The sequence below is a fragment of the Bubalus kerabau genome, chromosome 13 (assembly GCF_029407905.1).
Source record: "Bubalus kerabau isolate K-KA32 ecotype Philippines breed swamp buffalo chromosome 13, PCC_UOA_SB_1v2, whole genome shotgun sequence".
NCBI lineage: Eukaryota > Metazoa > Chordata > Mammalia > Artiodactyla > Bovidae > Bubalus > Bubalus kerabau.
This window is the reverse complement of record NC_073636.1, coordinates 65,311,266-65,329,543: the sequence shown is the minus strand read 5'-3', so window position 1 is coordinate 65,329,543 and position 18,278 is coordinate 65,311,266. Positions and strand designations below refer to the sequence as shown.

Here is an 18,278-nt window from a genome sequence, read left to right as displayed (position 1 = left end):
TGCATTCTGTCTATGGAATGTGTAACCTTCCAGGGTTTTGCCTCTGAGATGGCTCACACTCTGTCCATAGAGAGTGTATCTGTCTCCACAAACAAATAAATCTACTTCTTACTTATCACTTTGCCTCTTGCTGAATTCCTTCTGCACTGAGACATAAACAGCCTGAGGTTCATTAAGTCCTGAGACCAAGTGTGTGGTTTCAATTAAAAGGCAGTTGTAAAGAAACTAACACAACACTGTAAAGCAATTAGGCTCCAATTAAAATAAATAAGTAAATAAAAGGCGGTGGATTTGAGGGAATCCCTGGTGATCCATGGTGAGGACTGGATGCTTTCACTGCTGAGGGCCCGGGTTTAGTCCCTAGCTGGGGAACTAAAATCCCACAAGTCATGTGGTATGGCAAATAAAACCAAAAAAAACACAGATTTCTCTGGTAGTTCAGTGGTTAGGACTCCATGCTTTGAACGCAGGGGAAGTAGGTTTGATCCCTGGTCTGGGAAGTCATATCCCATATGCCACGTGGTAGCACCATCCCCCCCAACCTGAATTTTGGCTGGGTTCGAATCCCATCTGAGTTGTGCACTTTCAAAGACAGACACAAAAGGTCACATATCGTATGATTCATTTTGTGTGATGTACCCACGATGGGCAAATTCTTAGAAGCAGGAAACAGACGCATGGTTACCAGGGGCTGGGGGTTAGGCAGAACAGTGAGTGATTATTTGATTGGCATGGTGTGTTTTTATGGGGTGTTGAATGAAAAAGTCTTGAAAGTAGAGGGAGCTGCTGGCTGCATGACACTGAATACACTAAATGCCACAGAAATGTGTTCTTAAATGGCTCAGTGTATGTAATGTGAATTTCACCTCAAGAAGAAAAGCGCTTGCATGAAAACACATATGATTATATCCATAACTTTTAAAAACACACAAAATTAAATAATATATTGTTTAGTTATACATAGATTTTTAAACAAATTTTGGCTGCACTGGGTCTTTGTTGCTGCGCAGGTGCGGGCTACTCTCTAGCTGCAGTGCGCGGGTTTTTCATTGCAGTGGCTTCTCTTGTTGCAGAGCATTGGCTTTAGGGTGGGCTTCAGTATTTCAGCTTGAGGGCCCCAGAGCATGGACTTAGTTGCCCCTTGGCATGTGGGATCTTCTGGGACCAGGGATCGAATCTGTATCCCCTGCATTGGCAGGTGGATTCTTAAACACTGGGCTACTAGGGAAGTCCTTGTTATATATAGATGTTGCAAAAAGAAAAAGCCAACGGAATGAAAAACACAAAATTCCTGGTGCTGTTATCATCTGGTGGGGGAAAAAGAGCACCCAGTGTCTTCAATGGTATTAATGTTCTTTAAAAAAAATTTTTATTGGAGTATAGTTTATTTACAATTGATTTACAAATGTGTTAGTTTCTGCTGTACAGCAAAGTGAATCAGTTATACAAATACATATATCCACTCTTTTTTAGTTTCTTTTGGAATGGATGGCTGGAGTTGTTGGAGGCTAAGTCTCTCTCTCTGTGTAATCTTTCACCGCAGACTTCTTCAATGATGGAGGAGGTATTATAAGATTGGAAACTGCAGGGCTGAGGCTAGACATCACACAGTGTCACTTACACAGTATTCCATTGGTTAGGTCAAGTCATACAATGACTCCAGATTCAAGAAGTGGGGAAATGGACTCCTATTCCTAATGTAATGAGCCAAAAAGAATTTGTGGCCATACTTAAACTACCATTGTGTCCCACAGCGTCAAGGGTTCTATCTTGTTATCCTTGGCCATTCCTGGAAGAGTCATTGGCTACATCTTGCCTCCCTTGGTTATAGCCTCACCCTGGTTCTCTAGCTTTCACATCTATTCTGTAAACTTCTTGATATTTACCCAGTGAATTGTATTTCTGGTTAAGTTTACCACAGCCTGTTTCTGAGACCAAGAATTCCAACTGCTACAGTTAAAAAGGATCAAAAAATCGTACTCTCACCAACAGTAATGAAGGTTAGAAGATGACAGAACATTCTTTTTGGTTTTTGTTTTAACCTACACTCCTTTATACCCAAACTATCAATCAAACCCAAAGGCATTGTATTAGTTTCCTAGGGTTGCCATAACAAATTACCACTAGATAATTTAAAGGGGCTTCCCAGGTGACTCAGTGGTAAAGAACCCGCCTGCCGATGCAGGAAACATAAGAGATGTTGGTTTGATCCCTGGATCAGGAAGATCGCTTGGAAAAGGAAATGCAACCTGCTCCAGTATTCTTGCCTGGAAAATCTCATGGACAGAGGAGCCTGGCAGGCTACAGTCCATGCATGCATGTTAAGTCGCTTCAGTTGTGTCCAGCTCTTTGCGACCCTATGGACTGTAGCCTGCCAGCCTCCTCTGCCCATGGGATTCTCCAGGCAAGAATACTGAAGTGGGTTGCTATGCCATCCTCCAGGGGATCTTCCCAACCCAGGGATCAAACCCACGTCTCTTATGTCTTCTGCATTGGCAGGCAGGTTCTCTACCACTACCGCCACCTGAGAAGCCCAGGTTACAGTCCTGCTACTGCTGCTGCTAAGTCACGTCAGTCGTGTCCGACTCTGTGAGACCCCATAGACGGAAGCCCACCAGGCTCCCCTGCCCCTGGGATTCTCCAGGCAAGAACACTGGAGTGGGTTGCCATTTCCTTCTCCAATGCATGAAAGTGAAAAGTGAAAGTGAAGTCGCTCAGTCGTGTCCGACTCTTAGCAACCCCATGGACCGCACCCTACCAGACTCCTCCATCTGTGGGATTTTCCAGGCAAGAGCACTGGAGTGGGTTGCCATTGCCTTCTCCGAGGTTACAGTCTATGGGGTCGCAAAAGAGTCAGACACAACTTAGAGACTAAGCAACAACAACTGGTAGCTTAAAACAACAGAAATTTATTATCTTACATTTCTGGAGGCTAGAAGTCCAAACTTCAGGTTGATGTCCTTTGGGGAATCTGAGTGAGAATCTGTCCCATGCCACTCTCCCAGCTTCTGGTGGTTGCTAGCAATTCTTACCATTTTGATTTTGTAGACAGACACAGCAATCTACTCTCTGCTTCCATCTTCACATGGCACTCTCCCCCTGTGTCTTCTCTTCCTACATTTTCCCTTTTTCATAAGGACACCAGTCATTGGATTAGGGCATTTCCTAAACCAGTATGAACTCACTTTAACCTGCCAAACAAGGTCACATTCACTGGTACCAGAGGTCCAGACTTGAAGCTAATTTTTTGGAGGGGGACACAGTGCTACTCACAATAGGCAGAATAATGACTTTTCTAGATGTACAAAGACTTAGAAATTTCATTTCTTACATAGCTTTTTTCCTAGGGAATTTTAATGAATGACTACAGATGGTGACTGCAGCCATAAAATTAAAAGACGCTTACTCCTTGGAAGGAAAGTTATGACCAACCTAGATAGCATATTCAAAAGCAGAGACATTACTTTGCCAACAAAGGTTCGTCTAGTCAAGGCTATATGGTTTTTCCTGTGGTCATGTATGGATGTGAGAATTGGACTGTGAAGAAGGCTGAGCGCCGAAGAATTGATGGTTTTGAACTGTGGTGTTGGAGAAGACTCTTGAGAGTCCCTTGGACTGCAAGGAGATCCAACCAGTACATTCTGAAGGAGTTCAGCCCTGGGATTTCTTTGGAAGGAATGATGTTAAAGCTGAAACTCCAGTACTTTGGCCACCTCATGCGAAGAGTTGACTCATTGGAAAAGACTCTGATGCTGGGAGGGATTGGGGGCAGGAGGAGAAGGGGACGACAGAGGATGAGATGGCTGGATGGCATCACTGACTCGATGGACGTGAGTCTGAGTGAACTCTGGGAGTTGGTGATGGACAGGGAGGCCTGGCGTGCTGCGATTCATGGGGTCGCAAAGAGTCGGACACGACTGAGTGACTGATCTGATCTGATCTGATCTGAAGAGGAAAGTAGTCCTAGTCTACTACTAGATTATATAGGAAACAATGCTTACCTAGTTGCAATATTATAAACACTGAGAACAGACATTTGACTTTCAGAATCAGCCTATAATCCTCTGCCATTCAGTATGGTGGAAGAGTTAGTGAAATGTATCTAGTGAGAAATTGAAATTTTAATTTAATTAATTATTTTTGGGGGCTGTGGCACACAGCATGTAGGATCTTAGTTCCCTGACCAGGGATCAAACCCATGCCCCCTGCAGTGGAAGCATGAGGCCTTAACTGCTGGACCACCAGGGAATTTCTAACTGAGATTTTCCCTGACCTTCCAGTGATTAAGAATCCATGCTTCCACCAAAGGAGCTGTGAATTTGATTCCCTGGTTGGGGAACGAAGATCCCAAATGTGGCATGGCAAGGCCAAAAAAGAAATACAACAAAAAATTAATTTTAAACAATCTAAAATTTAAGATGAATGCAATTCAGTTTTTGGAACACTTCTAAGTATACTTGTTTTAACTGGAGTATGCAGATCTACTTTTCAGATTGTAAAATTTTTTTAAATAGATCATGTATTTTTGATGAAAACTGAATGTTCAAATTTAGATATACTGTGAATACTGTGAGTGTAAAATACAATTCTTATTTAGAAGACTTAGTTTCAATAAAGAATGCAAAATGTTAATATTTTGTATCGAGAACGTGTTGAAATGATAATATATAGACATACTGGGTTAAATATATTATTCAAATTTATTTCCTCCACTTCCTTTTATTTTTTTATTAGACTACGGCCACTAGAAAATTATACATGTGGCTTGAATATTTCTTTTGGATGGCATTGCTATAAACAAAGCATGTGAAAAGTAATGATACAACAGATTGCTTACACAACAGAATCTGAACGTTATCCTTGATGATGTAGAGTTTCACTTGCCAATGTTGGGAAGTACAAAAAGGAAAAAATTGGCGAATAGAAGTATACAGACACAGGGCTCCCCTGGTGGTCCAGTGGCTAAGACTTTACGCTCCTAATGCAGGAGGCCTGGGTTCAATCCCTGGTCAGGGAACTGGATCCCACATACTGCAACTAAGGCCTGGCACAGGGAAATAAATAAATAAGCACTTAAAAAAGAGAAGCGTACAGACACAGTATCCTCATCTCAGAGAAAAAGGCTTTAAGAAACCTTGTCTTGATGTGACAGAATGAGAAACAGAGAGTCCAATGTGTAAAGTCATGAAGTGAGCAGGTGGTTATTACTAAACATAATGATAGGATTATTTACAGCAGGTAGTCTGTATGTAATATCACGATACGGTTATGTAAGCATATTATATAGACATATGGAAACAAATGCCTGGAGAATAGTTAGAAGAGGAGGCCTCTGAGGAGGGGCCTCAGGGTAAGGAGTCAGGGAGGCTGGGAGGCTGCCGCTCCACATTAAAAGTCTTTCTGAATTCTGCGATTTTTTTGGGAAAAAGTTTTCAAATACTTATCTTGGTAACAACCTTAAAGGAAAAAGAAATTCAACTCCTGAGAGGTTTCAAGGAGTGACTACACCAAATATTCACTTTTGTCAAAAAGGTAAATTCTCTCTGACCAAAAAAAGGTTCCAGGGCTTCTCTGGTGGCTCAGACGGTAGAATCTGCCTGCACTGCAGGAGACCCAGGTTCAATCCCTGGGTTGGGAAGATCCCCCTGGAGAAGGGAATGGCTACCCACTACAGTATTCTTGCCTGGAGAGTCCCATGGACAGAGGAGCCTGGTGGGCTACAGTCCATGGGTTCAGAAAGAGTTGGACATGACTGAGTGACTAAGTTATGTCCTTGCCTTCTGGATCTCCTGTTCCTCCACAGCAGACTTGGCACATGGCCACTGCTCCCTCACCCTCCTGTCCCCTTGAGCTTAAATCCATACCTCCTTTGTCAGCCTGACTCTGGGCTGAACGCCAAAGTGTGTGTTGGTGGGGGTGGGGCGTTTGTCAAGAGGCCTGTGCAGAGGAGGTCACAATGCGTTCTCTGTGATGCGGCCCCGGATATAACTGGGCCAGTGTGAAAGACCTCATTGGACACCAGTCTCCCTGGGAGACCACCAAGCTCACCAATTGACACCCCTCCTGTCCTTTCAGCCTTGAGCCCAGGCCTTGGCAGGGTTCCTTCCAGTGCTTAGCAGGTGGCTGAGGAGGTGAGAGGTAAGGTGTTGGGAGGGTGTGTGGTGTGAAGGGTTGGAGAAGGAATGGAAGCTTCTAGGACAAGGGACGCTGGGGATGTCTGATGACCCCAGCCCTTTCTCCTTCCCAGTACATGATGTCAGAGCCAATCTACTGCCTGCTGGGGCACCAGCATCTGGGCCAGAGATGAGGGTTCGATATCTGAAGCTGTATCTGCTAGCCATCTATGTGCTTACCTTGTGGCTGATGGTCTTCCTTCTGGACCAGACGTCTAGCCAGAATGACCTTTGTAAGATGCCCGGAAATCACTCAAAGACCTGCGACTGCCCCCAGAACTCTTTAAGAAAGTGTATCTGTTCATCTGAGGTCCATGAGTGCTCCACCTGCCTTGGCATTCCCGGAGAGTCTGTCTGGTTTGACGAACGCTTTGAGATGGACGTTAAGCCCTTGATGAGGTCAGAAGTGCCCATGCCCTCTGATGCTTTGCTTTTGTGGTTGGTCAGTGCACATTCTTGGTCTCTGTCCAGTCCCCACCCCCAACCCCAGGCCCCGGCCATCTCTTTCTCCGTGGCCCCAGGCTCTAACCTTCTTCTGTAGGTGGTGGGAGCCTGGGAAAAGCCCCTATATATCTCCCTCCTGCATTCCTATGGACTTTAGGGCATGGAGTCAGAGGAGTTTGGGAATCAGAATCAGCAGCCACCCGAAGGGCCTTCCACACACCCACTGGCCCGTGTGGGGTGCTGGACTTGTGCAGTGGTTGGAAACTCAAAGTTCCTATTGGGCTCTGGCCTTGGCCTAAAGATTGACCAACATGATGTGGTCCTCAGGTGAGTGCAAGGTGAAAGGTGGAGACCAGGAAGGTCACGACAAATCCTCCTCCTCCCCAAAACGTCTATCTTGCTTTTCTTTCCAGGATGAACCAGGCGTCTGTCCAAGGCTTTGAGGCGGACGTGGGAAAAAGGACCACTGTGCGCGTTATGTACCCCAAGATAGACAGCCCACAGGATCCTGGTGCCCAGCTGCTGCTGCTTCCTCTGAATTCATCTGGTCTGAAGTGGGTCATGGACATAGTGCAAAAAGACAGCATCATTCAGAAGGCAGAAAATCCTGGGTATGGTGGTGGAGGGTAGGACATTGTAAGGAGGATAGTGGGAACTCCGGAGAGACCCTTGCTATCTATCAGGGCACCCCCAGGCTTACCTAAGTTTGGGGACAGCTGTGTCAAATGATGCTGAAACTCCCCCACCTCAATCTTGTTTTAGATTTCGGATAGTCCAGGTCACCCGTAGAAGTAATGAGAAAAAAGACAAGGTGAGGGACCCAGGAGGGAAAAGGGGAAGGAGTAAAATGCAGTGGGTCGGGTTGGGCAGCCACTGGATGGACATCAGGTCACCACCCTCCTCCATTTCCCCAGGTCTCAGTGATCAGCCTGAGCTTCCTCCAGTACATCCAGCAGAGATGGCTGGGAAAACATGGTCACTTTCCATCTCTGGGGTTCATAACTCTGTTGTATGCCTTGCACACCTGTGACCAGGTATAAGACACGGTCTGCAACTCAGAACTTCATCCCTTTGCCACTAAAAGTGTCTGTTTTCCCAGGGACTTCAGGTTAAATCCAAAGTTGTCTGGCTGGTTTTCAAGATCCTGCGTGGTCTGACCCTTCCTCTCCCCTCATCTCTACCAGCACTCTCTACGGGCTTCTCGGTTCCCTAAACATCTGCCTCGGGCCTTTCACATGCTGTTCCCCTGCCTGCAGTGCCCTCCTCTTGTCTCCCCAAGGAATCCTCTCTCTTCCTTCAACATGATAAGAATCAACTCTCTTTCCTGGGCTCTGGGGGTTGCTCTGTGTGTTCAGTGTCTTCCCTGGGGAAGGTGAGCTCTGTTCTTCTCCCAGCTCCAGGAAACAGCCTGTCGCCCTTCATGTTAAGTGAATGTTTGGTGAAGGAATGCTCAGTGGGTGTGGAGGCAGCCTGGGATCCAGCCTGCTACCCCAGAGCCCTCTTCTCTCTTACCCCATCTCCCAGGTATCCTTGTTTGGTTTTGGGACAGACCAGCTCATGAGGTGGTCCCATTACTGGGATGATAAATATTGGTTCAAGACCAACATGTACAGTTTTAAAGAAGAGCAGCAGGTCATCCTTAAGCTGCAGTGTGAGGGGAAGGTTGCTGTTTACAACTGAGATGGCCTCCAGCCAGTTCAGCCCACTGGAGGCCCCCGGAGGCTAACAGGTGGTCAAGAGGACTCTGAGTGTCAGAGAGGGATAAGGGCTTCAGAAGTACCCTGGATGAAGATCACTCTGCTATGAAACCCCACGTGGTGACATTAAAGGACTACTTTTTCTTCTAGATTCTCAACAGTGAACATTTCATTATGTCACATATATATTTTTACCTTATCAAAAAATAAAATTAAATTAAAAAGAGGAAAAAGCAAAGCCTAAAGTTGAAAACACATTAAGTGAACCCAACTATACATCAAATTGCTAACACAATCACCAGGGAAAAGAGGTAAAGTTCCTTTAAAATTCAATACACTGTATATCCTTTGTAGCATAGATTCTGTGGACAAAAAGAACCACAAAGAAATTTTAAATTTTACTCAGTAGACTTTTATTATAATACTGTAATATTTTAATTTATTGTAATATTATAAACTATATAATAAATATACAATAAAGTAAATATGCAATTTTATTAATATTATTAGGAACCAAATACAAAATCAGACAGAGAGAGTAAAACCCCTGAGACATTATAAATTCAAACAGGAAATATCACTGTGAGCTCAATTTTACGTTATGTTTTATGGTAAAACATACATAAAAATGGTCATTTGAAGGTATACAGTTCAGCATTAATTAAGCATATTCACATTGTGTGCAACCACTCCCATCTCAAACTCACAATTTTCAAAATACGTTGTCTGTGAGTTCAAAAGCCACACTAACATCCCAGAGACAACGATCAACCCTGGAATGTGGATTTCATTTTCTAAATACTTTTTCCCAAAAACCTGCACATCAAATATGGGACAATTTGAGCATCAAAAATAGCAACTGTCACAGATGAGTCACAGTGGACATATAAAAAATCCTTGAGTCCATATTGACACTCAGATATCAAAAAAATCAGAGGAAACTATTACATTAAATGGGAGTGGGGGAGAAGCATTTATCCTGCCTCTTTGGTAGAAACAGTATTCAAGGTGAGCCAAGAACCTCAGTCAATGAGGGTTTTCAGTCACTGGGTATCCAAAACACACCCACTCCGTTCTTACTTTGGCCGCCCAACAACCACACATAACCTGACAAGATGAAAACATCCCTGGTACAGCCGAGAGCATGTTTACCTGCTCCCCTAAGGGCACAGAGGTGTGCTCGGTGTCTGGCTCAGAGCTAGAGCTCAAGAATTCCCAAAGGTGTGGGCAGTGCTCTTGTGACCATCTTGTTGCAGATAACTGGACCCATATGTCATCGTATAATCATCATTTAGAGGAATAAAGTTATCCACTATGAAAGCAGAGTTTAAAAAACTGGTTGCCCCCCTGGAAAGTGGTTAGAAAAGAATGGAGTGGGAAACTGCTGCCTTCTTTTCTATTTCATTTTTAACCATGTGTGTGCAGTTGTTTCCTTGGAAATAAATGAAATCAAGGGTATTCCCTGGGTCCAGGGATTCCCTCATGGCTCAGATGGTAAAGAGTCTTCCTGCAATGCAGGAGACCTGGATTTGATCCCTGGGTCAGGAAGATCCCCTGGAGAAGGAAATGGCAACCCACTCCAGTATTCTTGCCTGGAAAAATCCCATGGACGGAGGAGCCAGGCAGTCTACAGTCCATGGGGTTGCAAAGAGTCGAACATGACTGAGTGACTTCACTACAGGGTCAGGGCACCACAATTTTACTGCTGCAGCCCTGGGTTCAATCCCCGGCCAAGGAACTAAGATTCCACAAAGTGAAAATGAAGTCGCTCAGTCATGTCTGACTCTTTGCGACCCCATGGACTGTAGCCTACCAGGCTCCTCCCTCCATGGGATTCTCCAGGCAAGAGTACTGGAGTGGGTTGCCATTTCCTTCTCCAGGGGATCTTCCCAACCCAGGGATAGAACCCAAGTCTCCTGAATTCCACGCAGACACTTTAACCTCTGAGCCACCAGGGAAGCCCGATTCCACAAAGCTCGTGACAAAAAAGCAAAAGCAAACAGAAAAACTACCCCCACCCCCAAAGTTTGGTTGGATAGAAATTTACTTTAACCATATTATATTTTCTCGTAGGTTCTTTGCTCGAGGGAACAAAGGCCCTTCTTTCCCCTCTCTGCCTCATACTTGACAAGTTCGCTTTGGGAGTAGCCAGCACCCCCTCACAGAGAAGGCAATGGCACCCCACTCCAGTACTCTTGCCTGGAAAATCCCATGGACGGAGGAGCCTGAAAGGCTGCAGTCCATGGGGTCGCTGAGGGTTGGACACGACTGAGTGACTTCACTTCCACTTTTCACTTTCATGCATTGGAGAAGGAAATGGCAACCCACTCCAATGTTCTTGCCTGGAAAATCCCAGAGACGGGGGAGCCTGGTGGGCTGCTGTCTGTGGGGTCGCACAGAGTTGGACACGACTGAAGCGACTTAGCAGCAGCACCTCCTCAGAGAGGCACTACACCAGCCTTTCTTGCCTTTTTCATTCCTGTGCCCATTGTACTTGATTTCCATGCCCTCCCTTGTCAGCTGGACCCTGGGCTGAATGCCAAGGTGAAGGCAGTCTTACCCACAAAGCCTACATGAAAAAGCTCACAGTGTGACCTGTGCGGTGGGGTCCCTAATACTACTGGGCTGGCATGAAGGATCCCGCTGGGCATCAACCCCTTTTCCTCTGGGGAGGTCACAGGATACACCAAAAGCACCTCTCCCCTCCCTCTTCTCAGCCTCCAGCAGAGCACCCTGCAGGGCTCAGCAGGTGGCTGGGGTGGTGAGAGATGTGTTATAAGGAGGTGTGGCGAACAGGGTTGAGGAAATGATGGAGGCCATGGGGCAGGGGATACTGCTGGAGTCTGTGGTCACAGCTTCCTCCTTTTCCAGTGCCTGCCGTCTGAGTCAGCCTGCCTCTTGGCCTGTGAGTTGTCCCATGGATAGGAATGAAGCCTTCATGATGGGCTCTAGGTTGGTGTGCTGCCTTGAGGGCTCACCTGTGCCTGGTGCTTCTGCTCTTTGGTCGGAGAAGTCTCACCTGACGGGCTAGCTGGTACAACTCCCAGAGTGGCCATTGGTCCCAGGACCCACAGACGCAGCCCTTGATGCCACATACCCAGTGTACCCGACTGGCTTGGCAAACACTTTGAAAGGGCCCTGAAGCCCTCTCTTCCTCCAACACGTTCTGTGATGCTCTTCCTGGCCAGTGAGTCTCCTCCTGGCACCCAGGTCATGCTGAGTTTCTCTGCCTCCAGGCCCTGGAGATGAGCTCCTCCTTTCAGTATGTGTTGTGAAGTTCTGTGACACACAGGTTTGATGAGTATTTGCCAAATGAATGAAAAGTTGGATTAGGAGCAGGGGGGAAGCAAGCAGCCCATTTGATGTCATCCATTGGATTTTCCCGTTTGGGCTTGGGCGGACTAGCTGAAGAGGTGGCCCCATATACAGGGAGGAGAGCTAGAGCCGAAGACTCCTGCATGGCTTGCAAAGCACCTTGCAACGGCAGAAGGCGAGAGATTCCACCAGCTCGTGTATGAGACGACTCTTAGCCAGCAACCAGACTCAGACTCTTGGTAGGATTGGAATATGAAGAACAGGAGAGGGAATGACAGGGAACCAAGACAGGGGGTGCAGGAACAATGTACGGGTTATCAAGCCCTGAATAAGAGCTTCCCCTGACTCCTGCACCCCAACTAGTAGCAGTAAATAACTAAGGAAGAGCTAAATTTAAATACACATTCTTACCCTCTCCTGCCTCCACACAGATGACCACTAGCTGGGAACAGGGAGTGCCCGCACTCAGATGGACACATGACTGCCTTCCCTCATATCTCTCCTCTGACCCTTGATCCATTCAAGGGGGTCAACTCTTTGCTTCCAAGTCCTTCCACCTGTGCCAAGCTTCAGGTGCTACGAAGGCATATAAAGAGCTGGGGACGTTAATGACAAAGGACTAAGAAGAAAGAGGTCATAGGGCTTCCCTGGGGGTTCAGTGGTTAAGACTTCGCTTTCCAGTGCAGGGGCTGTGGGTTCAAACCCTCAATGCAGAGGTGTGGGTTTGATCTCTGGTTGGGAAGTTGGACCCCACGTGCCTTGGGGCCAAAAAAAAAAAAGGAAAAAAGATGTCATAATGTCCACTCCATACTGGGCTGCCAGTGTGTCAGGCAAGACTCTCAGCGGGGCCAGAGAACACAGTCCTTTTTTATCTGGAGAAGCCTCACTCCTCGCCTTCACCTCCATCAGGGTCTAGGCAAACCCCTCTGGTCCCAGGAGCATAGAAAGTAAACTGCAGGGGGTCAGGGCCTTGAGACCCCTTGTTCTTGTCTTTCCTTCTCCCTTACCTGCTTTCTCAGCTTCTTGAGCAGAGCTAAGTTGCACCCCAGGATCGAGGGGTCGGGGGAGGGATCTCATGGCTCAGAGAACCCTGATGGCCCCTGCTCCTTCCTCCTCCCTGCCTCTGCTCACCATCCCCCAGGCTCTTCAGGACTCAGCATTTCCATATTGCTCAGGTAGTCCCTTCCTCAGCCCTGGGAGTGAGTAGGTGGTCAGTGGGACAGGAAGTAGGAGGTGAGGTGTTGGGGGGAACAGCTAAACGCCTCATGTGTCCTAAGATCAAACAACTAAACCAACTAGCTGCCCCAGGGTCCGGTTGCATGAGCTGAGATGAAAGTGAAAAACCCTTAGCTGCTCAGTCACCTCCAACTCTTTGTGACCCCACAGACTGTAGCCTGCCAGGCTCCTCTGTCCCTGGGGATTCTCCAGGAAAGAATACTAGAGTGGGTTGCCATGTCCTTTTCCAGGGGATCTTCCTGACCCAGGGATCAAACCCGGGTCTCCTGCATTGCAAGCAGATTCTTTACTGCCTGAGCCACCAGGAATGAGGCCTGATGCAGTCTTCGGCTGGGAGTTGTCCTGCTGCTTTTGTGGGTGAGGTTCCCCTACTTTCACAGATACTTCTAGAAGTTCAGCTGCTGGCCCCAGAGTGTCTGCATAGCCTGCCTCCACTAACAGGGTGTCTGCCTGGTTTGCCTCACACTTCACATAGGCCCTGAAACTCCTGGTGGAATCAGAGACCACTCCGTCTCCAGAAGGCCCGGGCTCTGGGCTGCATCCTCTCCCTGGCCCCTTTCTTTACACCAATGGGGCCCAGCCTCCTCTCTGTGCTGGCACACGGGTGAAGTGGTGAGTGGTCTGTCTCTTCTCCATGGGTATCAATGCTGGGAAAACTAACCCAAGTCCAGCCGGCCGAGGAGGAACTATTCCAGCTGATACACAGGTCACGGCCATACCGAGTCCTGTTCATGCCTGTCCTGGGCTGTACGGTGGGGAATTTGGGATTACCATTGATGAGCACTGCATTGCACTCTGGGAGAGCGGGGGGGAGTGGGGGGAAGGGTGGTAAGCAGTGTGAGGCTGAGCCCCAGCACCTCCCTGACATTATCCTTTCCTATCTCTGCAGAATGAACCAGGCTGCATGTCTAGGCTCTGAGAACAGCGTGGGCAATGGAACCTCCCTGCACATACCCCACCTGAGAATGCCCTCCACCTGGAGGAATGCCCATGTTCTCCTGGAGTCGAAGCCTCCAGAGCTAGTGTGGGCTGCAGTGGGCATGGCCAAGATGGAAGGGCTCCTTTCCTCAGCTGGAGACCCAGAGTTGGAGCAGACAGCCCTCAGCCTTTAGGTATAAATGTTGATCTTGTCCTCACTCTGCAGTCTGATGGGACTCTCCCCACTGTCTTCACCCTCGATGTATACTACCAGCTTTCCCTTCTCTACTTCATGCCAGGCAGCTTTTTCAGCCTTTAAGTTGCTGCTAGTCCCACATGGGGAAGCAGATGAGCAAAGGTAATTAGGTTCCAACGTGGTGACTGTCGCTCTTACATGCAAAGTATGAAGCGCAAGAGCACAGGGTGCCGCCCTCACCAGACCCAGCGCACCCTGCAAACAAGAACATTGCCCAGACTCCGACTCAGTTCTCACGCCCTCTGCTCTTAGGACTTTGGGGCCTCGAGCAGCTGCTATCAAAGCAGAAAGGGAGAAGGCAGGATGGAGGGTGGGGATTTGTGGATGGAGAAGACCCACATGCTCAGCTCTGATCTCCATTCCCCTAGGTTCTGGAGATCAATCACACCATCCTCAAGTGCACCCATGAGAACTAGCTGGAAGATAAGACAGTGAATTCCCATCGGCCGGATTCACTGCACTTGTTATGACCTGTTGCATGTGACAAGGGAAAGGGACCTCTGGCCTGATGCCCTGCAGCAAGCTGGGGTGCTGCCCCAAAGACCCATACTCTTTCCTCCATGTTTCTCCAGATCGGGTCTCTGAGTTTGGAGCTGATAAGAAGAGCAATTGGCTCCATGACTGGTAGGACTGTCCAAACAGATGACCCTACTGTTGGTTAAACAAAGTGTATTATAGGGTCTTCCCCAGTGTTCCAGTGGTAAAGAAACCACCTTCCGGAGCAGGAGATGCAGATTTGATCTTTGGTTGGGGAATCAAGATCCCACATGCCCTTGGGCAACTAAGCCCATAGTCTACAACTACTGAGCTTGAGCTCTGGAGCTGCAACTAGAGAGGAAAATCCCATGTGTTGCAACTAAGACCCAACACAGTCAAATAAATAGATATTAAAAATAAAAATGTGTTCTAGGAAGTTGGAGCAGAAAAGCATACACAAGCTAAGAAGGTGAAAGCAAGATGACAGTTAATAATTGAACAGAGGACTAAGCCTGATGGAATTATCTGCTGGAGAGGGGAGCCCCAGGCCTGACATCCAGAGTGGGGTGAGGGGCTACTGAGGATTGGATGGGGAGGCAGAAACAGGTATAGATTAGCTATTTACTGGATGAAGACTTAGCTTGGCTGCCTCCAAAATGCCTTTAATCTGCTGGAAACTCTCTTCCTGGTCCCAGAAAGTCCCTGGGGCTTAAGGCCTCAGCTTATGACCTACAGATAGTGGAACTGAGAAGAAACTCCAAGGCAGACAACAGGGTCCCTCTGTGAGCCTCTAAGCTAGAGAACCAGAGTTGGGGACCAAACAAAGTTAAGGAACCTAGAAAAATCAAGCTTGTCCCTGAGAACTCCTAGAGCAGAAAAGGCCAGGTAAGGATCCTGAGCCACGGGGAATCTGACTAGATGTGGGGATCGGCCGGCATCTTGGGGGCTCCAGATTTAGCTCTGTGGGGGGGAGGGGGTGGTTAAACTGTAACTTTTTACTGAGCATCTGTGCTGAGTCCCATGCATGGGCTTTGAAACCAAGCTCCAGCAGTGGCAAACATCCTCCTTCCCACTCTGTGTGGTGCGATGGGATGTAATAGGGCCTGAGCCTTGGGGTAAATAGGTCTGGGGTACTGTGGTGCCGAACGCAAACCTCCCCGCTCTTAGCTGGCCTTAGCTCCATTCCCAGGCTTAGGTAAGAGGAACCCCAGATTATGGTTGGAGGGCCAGAGGAAGGTCATGCCTGCTTCTTTGAAGAAAACTTCTCTTAGGCTTTGATGAAGCTGCCAATATTAGGCCTTAAGCCTACGCACTGCCTCCACCAAGGTCAGGCCACAAGTGATGAGTCCTGCCATTGTCCATTCTCCTTCCTGGTTTGACCCATGGCTGGACTACAGAGGACTGGAGTCGGTTGCATCTGATATGCCCCAAAAGGGACACCCTGAGGACACTCACCCAGCACAGAAGGGGAATGAGGCCAGATAGAACTTCTGAACATGAGACTGACTTTAGCCAAAAGCCCATTCAGTGTTTCTGAAGCCTAGAACAAGTTTTAAGTCAAGAACATATGACAGTTCCTCATTACCCCCGAGTTCAAATCTAGATCCCCAAGGCCCTCCCTCATCTCCCTCGCTGCCCATCCCACAGGGCAGACCAGTCTTCTCACCAGAATGCTTGGCCACCCACCCAAGTCCTCTCCAGCCTTCGAGGGCCAGTTCATACCTTCCTGCCTCAGGCCCAGGCATTTCTACAGCACTTCTAGGCAGCACACAGAACTGACTCTGACTCAGGGATGGGCATCTGCCTGGTCCTGTCAACTGGGCTCAAGCTTCCTGTGGACAGGGGCTCTGTCTTGTGTGCCTTCTGCAGCCCATCTCTGTCAGAATGCAGGCAGATGACAAATTCATGCCGTCTTGACAGGAATCTTTAGTGAAGCCTTCCTTAACAGATGCTCTTGATGTACTGCTGTTTCCCAGCTATACTGTAAAGACAGCAGCAGAGGACAAATGCCAAGACCCAGGGTTTATTACTGAAAGGGGAGGTGACAGATGGTGAGGGGCTGGATAATGAGTTCTCGCGAGAGGCTGCAGATACCCACTTGGCCAGGGCAAGGCATTCTCGGGGTGACTGCAGGTTGGCAACAAGTGTTGTGTCCTCATTCCCCTGTGAGTCGGGGCCTGCCCCCAGCCTTGTGGGTTTCCTCCCCTCTTCCTGGGAATGTCCGCCGACCTGGGGCTCCCAGGTTGGGTCACAGAGCCAGAACTTGTTCTGGCCAACTGCAACTGCGTGGAGCGGCCACAACCCACTCTACCGCCGTCTTGTCTGTCTGCGTGCTCCCAGGCTGTGGCTGCTACCTGGAGGCGCCTTGAGCAGGGCTGGGGCTGGGGCACAGCAGGATGGGCCCGGGCGATGTCAGGCTTTGAGTCAGGGACTCATCCAGCTTGCGGGTCTCGGCCTCCAGGACGGTGGCCTCGGGGGCCTGGGCCACGGCCAGGAGGGAGTGAGAGAGGCTGTGGTGCAGGCCCGCCAGCTCACGGCTCGTCTGCACCGAGCGGGCGATGTAGTCCTGCTTCTGTTTCCGCTCCAAGGCCAGCTGGGCTCGCAGGAGGGCCACCTGGGGGGCAGGAAAACCAAGAGGGCAAGAGCCATGGAGGACCGTGAAGCTGCCCACCCCCTCCTTGCTCGGCTCCTGCGGCTCTTGTCAGACCAGCCTTTGAATCAACTCCACACCCATGAATCTCAGGATTAGGCTTTACAGTATATAGGGGAAGGGCTGTTGGGAATCAGAGAATCCAGTGATTGTCAATCCTGGCTGCATAGGAGGCTCAAAGAGGGAGCTTGTAAAAAAACAAAACTATTCATGTGTTTACATGTAATAAAACGCCCAGATTTTAAGTACATTTTACCATATTTCCTAACATGCATATTCATGTATAACTACTATCTCAATCAAGATACAGAACGGTTTAATTGCTATAGAAAGCTCCATAATGCCCCTTTGGGAGATTTTAAGAAACATTCTGACTTAACTAGACAAGATGAGGCCTGAGCATCAGTAATTTTTTTCAAAGCTCCCCAGATTCTAATGTGTATAAGGGTTGAGAATCACTGACTGATCCATTTCTCAGATGGGTACACTGAGGTGGAGTTATTGGGAGCTCAGGGCACATTCAGGATGAGGGTGGGGCAAGAGAGGCTCCTCATCGAGTGCAAAACTTCAGGAGGTGCTCCAGGTCCAAAGGGAGGCCTGCCCTGCCTCACCCTAGTCTGGGCCTGTCTCAGCGATCACTTTATATGAGTCTAACAGAATTCAAAGTGAGAGTTTGAGGTATAGTCAGGGCCTTCCAGTAGTGACTACTGATTTCTGGCACAGGTTCTGAAATCAGAATTTCATAGTTTTAATTACTCCTGGGCCTTGCAAGACAGGGTGAATCTTCAGGTGAGGCCTCAGAGGCGAGAAGGCACTTGAAACAGGTTGCTGGAGCTTGACCTGAGCTCTGGGGTGTGGATCCTGGCGCCTGTGCCAGGCTGCTCTGCCTGGTGTGCTGATGACAGTCCTGCCTGCAAGCGTGCATGTGAGGGCGGAGGAGGCCCGGGTGCTTCTGCTTGGTTCAGGCTGTCCTCTGAGAATCTTCTGTCTGCTCCTTGGCCTTCTTCCCTTCCCTTTCTCGGTAGGCGGTCTGGGGCCTGGAGCGTACTTTCTTCCCTGCTCCCACCCTAACCATAGGAGAGGTTAAGTGCACTCCATGTAGTAGGTAGAGC

At 48.4% G+C, this 18,278-nt stretch overlaps 1 protein-coding gene and 1 long non-coding RNA gene across 5 annotated transcripts in view; one reads left to right on the top strand and one right to left on the bottom strand.

Moving 5' to 3' along the window:
• The first annotated feature begins 13,364 nt into the window (after positions 1–13,364).
• On the top strand, positions 13,365–14,506 carry LOC129625077 (uncharacterized). Its single transcript, XR_008701248.1, has 3 exons — positions 13,365–13,477; positions 13,755–13,977; positions 14,408–14,506. It is a non-coding gene; the product is annotated as an uncharacterized LOC129625077 (long non-coding RNA).
• Positions 14,507–16,643: 2,137 nt separating this feature from the next.
• The window catches only part of CEP250 (centrosomal protein 250), a 47,189-nt gene continuing 45,554 nt past the window's right edge, over positions 16,644–18,278 (bottom strand). For all 4 annotated transcript variants that reach the window (XM_055544864.1, XM_055544863.1, XM_055544865.1 and 1 more), the window contains one exon: positions 16,644–17,130. In XM_055544864.1, the coding sequence (XP_055400839.1) occupies positions 16,867–17,130 (264 nt within the window). In that variant the 3' untranslated portion in view covers positions 16,644–16,866. The remainder of the gene's footprint in view (positions 17,131–18,278) is intronic.